This window comes from Plectrocnemia conspersa, unplaced genomic scaffold (genome assembly GCF_051122295.1).
Source record: "Plectrocnemia conspersa isolate PC_06_02 unplaced genomic scaffold, ASM5112229v1 ptg000009l, whole genome shotgun sequence".
In the NCBI taxonomy this organism is placed as follows: Eukaryota; Metazoa; Arthropoda; class Insecta; order Trichoptera; family Polycentropodidae; genus Plectrocnemia; species Plectrocnemia conspersa.
The window spans coordinates 6,074,567-6,082,003 of NW_028277173.1; the positions used below are offsets into that span (position 1 = coordinate 6,074,567).

The 7,437-nt window shown below is 34.7% G+C and overlaps 1 protein-coding gene across 1 annotated transcript; it reads right to left on the reverse strand.

Annotated features, from left to right (window-relative positions):
• Positions 1 to 300: 300 nt before the first annotated feature.
• On the reverse strand, positions 301 to 6,477 carry GlcT (ceramide glucosyltransferase). Its single transcript, XM_088191272.1, has 2 exons — positions 6,074 to 6,477; positions 301 to 1,408 (listed from the first exon to the last, which is right to left on the reverse strand). Exons 1-2 carry the CDS (start codon positions 6,416 to 6,418, stop codon positions 566 to 568), a joined length of 1,188 nt encoding a protein of 395 aa, XP_088047398.1. The 5' UTR covers positions 6,419 to 6,477; the 3' UTR covers positions 301 to 565.
• Positions 6,478 to 7,437: the final 960 nt, after the last annotated feature.

Sequence of the window (7,437 nt, forward strand, 5' to 3'; positions counted from 1 at the left end):
AGGAATTTTTGTGAGAATAAATTGCTGCATGTGCTAAATAAAGGAGGGCATCTGGTCACCTTAGTTAATCTCCAAATGAACATACTGTCGTCAGGTGTGTTTCGATAGGTGTAAAAGCGACGTAAATCAATATTGTTATAATATAGCAGAAACCTGCAATGAAGAATGTTTGTATATTTACACTACAGCAGATGTAACCAAGTATTATGAAAATATTTATGTTCTTAGATCGAACGTTTATATGTAAAACTGACGTTACACGTACCTATCTATGTAGAAGAAATAAAACATTAACAAATGTATCTTTGCGAATCTTTTTATTTTTCATCGAAACATTTCTTTTTAATAAAATTAAGCCATCTTATATAAAACATTTTAAATAAATATCGATCCTTAAACGTAATGCCGCAACGTTCGTACGAATACGAAAAGTCTCTCGGGTAACTCTAAGGCGCCCCCGTCGGACGCCGCTTAAAGCTAATCGCTTACAGAATACTGAGTATTGGAGATGCGGATCTCGAAATGCCGCACATTATTTACACTGAGGAATTGGCTAGCTAAACAGTCAGTATTTGGCCTTGGGTTTGAGCTCCTGGGCCAGGCCACCCCAGGCGAGACGATACACTCGACTCCTCCACCGCACTTGAGGCTTCCACAGTGCTAGCGCGAAGAGCGACGGACCGACGGCCTCTCGCAGCCACCACGCCACCGCAAAGTGGAAGCGGCTGAAGGGCAGTGGGCCCTGCTGGGTGGCGGACAGAAGCCACCAGTCGCTGAGGAACCAAGCGAGCGCGTGCAGGAGGAAGACGGCGCCAGGCTCCCATCCGAAGAAGAGGCGGCAAGCCCAGGCGGCGCCGACTCCGAGCACCAAGCACTCGCTGAGGGGCTCGAAGAGTATTGTGAGGGGCAGCATCGATACGCGGAGCTGCGCCCAACGGGAGAGTCGCGCCAAAAACGACGCGAGCGACGAATCTCCGGGGTTCTGAAGAGCGGGGTGACTCGAGACGCGCAGGCGCCATCCGCGCTCTTTCAGCGCTTTTGCTAAGAAAAAGTCCTCCGCTAAGTAGTCGCCGAAGGCTTGCAGTCCTCCGATTTCGTCGAGCGCCTCCCGTTTCACCAAGGACGACATTCCGACGTGGCAGTTGATGCGCAGGAAATCGGCCGCTAGATAGATTCTCGCCTGAACGGTACCGAAGTAGACCTTCTCGAAGGTAGCGGCGAAGCCGGGGCGGTCACAGGCGAACGGCATCTGATGCACCAGGCCGACTCGATCGCGAGACATGTGAGCAACCATATCGAGCAAGGCGTCCGGTCTCATGCGGATACCTGCGTCCGAGACGAGCAGGAGCTCGTGTCTGGCTGACAGCAGCGCCGGCTGCATGTTGTTGATCTTGGGATTGACGCCCACCTGAGAATTAAAAATAAAACTATTACTTAATGTAAATACATATTATACAATCTACTTTTCTTTTAAATATTTAATCAAATATGGAAAGAACTATTTGTACAAATTGTATTGTTTTATTCCAGTAAGCTAATTTGAATCAGAGAAGACCAAATCTTTCAAAGCTTAGATTTGAGACGCAAAATCTAATAACATTTTAAACCATTTGTTTGTCATAGTCTAAAAATACATTAAATCAAAATCAATAGTCGCCAAGAAGTTTATCATGTATATAAATTATATGCACTATCTAGAAAAAATAAAGTATTTTATTCTCAAAAATATTGGTATTTGGGCATTCAATGAGATATTTTTGTTATAAATTAACAATTCATTTAAAAAAATGAAGTTGTGATTGTGTTACTTTAGAAGCTATATATGCGATTTACTATTTTAGGAAATATACGTCTTATAAACATTACATGTAGAAGAGTTGAGATATCCCACATGTCCTGGAGATCAATACAATTTGATTGCTGATAAGCTTTAGCGAGAATTGCCTGAATTGAAGAAATACATTATTAAACTTGCCCGGCATTTTTCCAATGGATGAGTTAGAAGAGTTATAATGAATCTTAATGATAAAATAACACTTCTATTAATGAGACATTTATTTTTAACCAGAAGATCACAGTCGAAGAATTTGTGGAAAAGGAAACATCGAAAAAATCATCTGGTTGAATCTAAAAAAAAAAAACCAGCAAGGTGGGAATGTGTTTTCCAAAAATGGAATCTGTTTCCCGAACAGTATTTTGACGGCGGCCGGTCAAAAGAGCGTACATCAAGTGAGCGCCGTAAAATAAGCGCTGCGTCATAAGAGTGTTTAACAAAGTAGCGTTGTTTTAGCGTAGCGTTGCAAAATATATACAAAATTAATGTTGTAAAATATTTTTTTAATGTAAATATGAGATTTTAAAAATGAATGCGTTGCAAACATTGATAACGGAATGGGTCATTTTTACCTACATTTTATGACTTCTGAGAAAAAATCGTGAAAGGTCCATATACCTTGCCCTATAACTGTACGCATTCATTGCAAGTTGAGTCGATAATAATTTGTTAATTTAATGAAACATTACAGAACAAATTTAATGATAAATTCAAAATCAGCATTTCATTTTAGTACAAAATATATGTATATCGTATGTATGGGTGGCCATACTTTCGTATGTACTTATTAATTAATAAATAATAATGTTTTCATTGACTAATCGTTTTAATCATTATTACGCTCAGGCACATAAAATAGTAATTTCACCGCCTATATATAATGAATTTTTATTCTTTGTAAATTCCTTATTAATTAATTATATTAAAATATTCATTACTTGATTTTCTCCAAGTATTTTTGCGCTCTTATGACGTGCTCTCTTTTGTCAAGCATTTAAGGTACGCTACTTTGTTAAGCGCTCTTATGAAGCAGCGCTCATTTGTGATGATACCGTATTTTGACATATTTAAAATATTTTAATATGTTGTTTAATTCTTGAACATAATGGAAATGTGGAAAGATCTTTTCACCAATAGAGATCTTCACCGATTATTGAAAAATGCCTAATCCAATAAAAAGTATGAATAATACTTTTTTTATATATTTATTTATTATTCCTGCAACCAAATATATATATATTAAAATACGTTTTTGGATAATGTATGGGGGGAGGGGTACAATTTAAATTTTAACCCTTTGTGTAGTGAGTTAATTTATTATACACCTGGGAGTGAGTTAATTTGATATATGTTTCCATAATAATTTCAGTTTATATTTAATTATTTATTTTTAATTGCATTTATAGTAAATTATATTAAAAACGAATCAGTGATTCTCAACGTTTTATTGCTTTAATTTATTTTACAACTGTTTTAATAATTTATTAAACACTTTCCTATCATTATTCGTTACTTTATTTTACATATTTTTTACACATTTTTCAACTTTTGTGGATTTTTTTATATCAATTCAGAAGCTCTCAATATTTTTTATTAAATATGTTTGTTATGTTGATTTATTTGGTATTATTTTCTATTAAAATCATTTATATTAAATCAAATGTATAAAAATATGTTCTTTCTTCAGTTATATATGTAAATATATAACTATACGGTTTACCTCAAAGGTGATACCGTTCAAAGGGTTAACGTCCAGGTTTGGCTGTCAACATATCAAATAACATTTTTTCCAAATATATCATCAATATTTAGATATTATATAGTTAACCGAGCTAACTGCAATGCAACAATAAAAACAAGCAAATTGTTGAAATAAGATACGACAATATTTTCACATCATCGGATCCTATAATGTAAATCCAATGACACAATAATTCATATCTTCCAATGAAACCAAAGTATAGTAATCCTTACATAAGCTTACTGCGTAACTACTACAATAATAACTGAGATGTGTTTTCCTCAATATATGGAATGTAAATATATTAACATTAAAAGTATCATTATTGTTGCAGTATATAATGCATAAGAAAATTGAAAACTAGTGAATCTAAATCAACAATAATAATATTTAAAATAAAAAATGAATCAATAACCAGCTTTGAATAATTGGAATTTTTAATCATTTATCGAGTTTTAAAATATTTACGATTGGATTTTTGTGCAACATGTAGTTGCAACTTTATTACTTACTTAAAATAAAAATTGAATAATATCTGTCAAATCCCAAGAAGATGTTCTCCAATGTGCAATTTTAGGGCCTTCCCTATTCACAATATTCACGATTATTATTCAAAACAATATCACATAGCTACTAAAAGATTATCTAAATCTAATATGTATTATAAACCTCTAGATTAGCAAAAACTGTAAATAGATAAACTAATTCAATTACTAAAAAAAACTAAGAGCTAATAATTAGTGACTAGTTTGAGTCACAAATGAGACCTAGTTTTTTTTTTTTTAGTAATTTTTATCTATAATTATAATTAGGGATGTCATTTCAGATTTTTCCAAGGCTGTTTAATCTTTCCATTTCATTATGATTCATAGTATTTCATTAAATGACATGCATTTTTCTGTTTAGAAACCACGTCAAAAGCGATAAAATCAGCAGTGGAAACGCTTGGTTATCTAGCATTCATATTAATACTTTTTATAATGATATTACGACTTACTGAGAATCGAATGAAGCATATCTAAACCGAATTTTGGTCAATAGGAGGGCGCAAAAAACAATATCACTTCTCAGAAGTCAAAAATCCACGTCAAAAGCAATAAAGTCATCACCGTCGCAGTGGGAGCGCTCGGTATTGACCAAAATTCGGTTTGAATATATTTTGAAGTCCATAGTAATATCGATAAAAATAGCTATCATATTTTTAAAATATAGTGTAATATTCTCTTCCGCCAATTTTTCCCTGAGAGATGAGTTGACTATGTTTGTATTTTGGACTTGACCTAATGAAAGTTCTAAAACTATAATTAGTTTCAGGTTTGGGTTAGAATAGCAATTGTCAAATTGAGTTTCATAGACATTTTAGAACAGCATATAATTTCACTAGAGCATAACAATGAAATTATATTTTTGCTAGTAGAAATATAAATCGATTGGTGAGAATGTATTTGGGCTTCACTAGTAAAAAAATTAAATTTACCGAAAAATACACATTCACTGTAACATTTATACATCGCATGTAAATAAATAATGATAAGTATGTAAATGTTATTTTACTAAATATGGAAAAGTTGAAATCGTATAATTTTACTAACATCTGTCAGATAAATTATATTTTCACTAGTAAAAATATATATGTATATCTACCGGTGTAAATGTATTCCGATATAATTTCACTAAAATTACATATTTCAAATTTCAACTTTTTTTTAAATATTTCTGCTTCATTAAGACTCATTGTTTTTAATTAAATAACATGCATATTTATGGCCAAATTCAAGAGAATTCATTTGCTTCCACCCCAAAAATGTAATTCCGATCGATATTCTAAATCTCTTGGATGAATAATTAAAATAAAATTAAGATATGTTGTGCATTGTTATAATACTTTACTTAATAAAATATATATCACTGATTTACAAACTTTGCTTGTTTACCAATTGTAAGTCATTGGGCTAACGGCTGTCATGTTTCAATGAGAGGTTCACAGGAAATAAATAAATATTTACTTATTTACTAATTAAGTTATATTGACCTGATTCTTTGGTTTGGGGATAAAGTAAATAAAAAATCTTATACCAAGAATAGATAAAAATAATTAATAGTCACAGTAGCTTAAAACGCGACAGGGTTTGCTGTTATGATTATTTTTAAATATATATTTATTAATGAAATTTAGCGTTGTAACGCAACAGACGTTAGTGTTACAGCAGTGTAACAATCAACTCCTGGGACTATGCATCGTGACAACACCAGTCTGTAAATCAGTGATGGCTATACATTATAGTTTTCAATAACTGGAGCTGATTTTTAATATGGAGTTGGATCCACGGTTCTGGCTTATCAGTTTAGCACTTTTTGAACTACAGTATTAATGATGAGATAAGATAAAACTTTGAACGTGAAAAATAAAAATAATAAACATTGAACATGAATTTTAAATAAAAAAAAATAAAAAAAATCAATTGAGTGAAATTTGGAAGGCTTGGAACTATAAACACCTTAGCGCCGCCTACGAGCAGCTGCGCCGGCACTTGGGGGTGCCGCTGCATGAGCGTGCGCACCGCCGCCGCCGCCGGGTCGTTCGCGTCCTCGACGCAGAACAGCAGTTCGAAGAGGGGGTAGTCCATGGTGAAGAAAGTCTCGAGGTTGCCGGCTAGGTTCGCGTCGGCGCCCATCAGAGGCTTGATCACGCTGACGCCGGGGAGGGACGCCTCTGCGGGGGGCGGCTCGGCCGGCCGGTGCAGCCGGCAGCGCGCCGCCACCGCCGCGATCGCATGGATGGCCCACAACGCGATCCAAACGACGAGGAACGCGCCGGCGAGCGCGTACAGCGGCGCGGTCATCGCGCACCGCCGGCCGCCCGCCGCCGACGACTCATTCCGCGATCGTCGCGGATACTGACGGCGCGCGCTTGCTCGCAACGCTCTTATAAAGGACGCCGTCTGTTCCTATTACGCATGCGCGGAAGCCACTTTTGCAATCAAAACTTGCGCAACTTTCTTTTTGACTAAAGATAATATTCTCAATGATTCGAAAAATAATTAATGAGCCACCTAAAAAAAATGTATTAAATAAAAAGACCATAAGGAAGCAAGGCCGACCCGTATCATTTCCGTAACCCAGGCAAACAAGATTTGGACGTCTCCCCTTTTCCCGATTCCTAAAATCAAATTAATTTATAAGACATATTTTAAATTACTCTGATTAAAATCAACGTCTATATATACGTTGATTTAATTTATTTTAACACAAAAAATAACATTTCCCTTACAAATAAGCTGACTAGACGTCCTTCTTTAGAGGATTGTCCACGAACAAAAATGTCCGAGGTGACCTTAAAAAATCCGAAATGATCCTTTTTTAGTATCCCTCTTAGATATTTTCAAATTCTAGTCAACTTATTTTACACAGAATGTACATCGTTTTACTACATTATTATCTTTATTTTCTAAATATTCCTCTATAAAATAAATACATACATATGTACATTACGTCGTATGTCTATTGCCAAAAAATATTCAATAGATTAAATTAAAATTCTTAGACCACGACAACGTAAAATAAGTTATTGCCACATTATGGAGTTGTTATTATATCAACCCTATTTTCTGAATCCCAACTCATTTTTCAGCAGCTTTTAAATGAAAAATAAGTCATAAAATTTACCTCTCTTAATGTTTTGCCTCTAAACTGTATTTATAGCACTGGACATGATAAACAATCTCACTTGAGCAGTGATTCAATAACAATATGACATTAATATAGGTGTAACAACCGAAATATTTTACATTGGTATCATTAGCTGATGCTCTTTTGGATAAAAGTAATAACTTTGCAGGGCCGGCCCGGGAATGTTCAACGC

Bases quoted from the DNA above. Each gene is read 5' to 3' on its own strand.
- GlcT (XM_088191272.1), bottom strand. From the start codon at position 6,418: ATGACCGCGCCGCTGTACGCGCTCGCCGGCGCGTTCCTCGTCGTTTGG. The intron at 1,409-6,073 runs GTGTTTATAGTT...TTTAATTCTCAG, and splicing joins TGCTCGTAGGCGGCGCTAAG to GTGGGCGTCAATCCCAAGAT.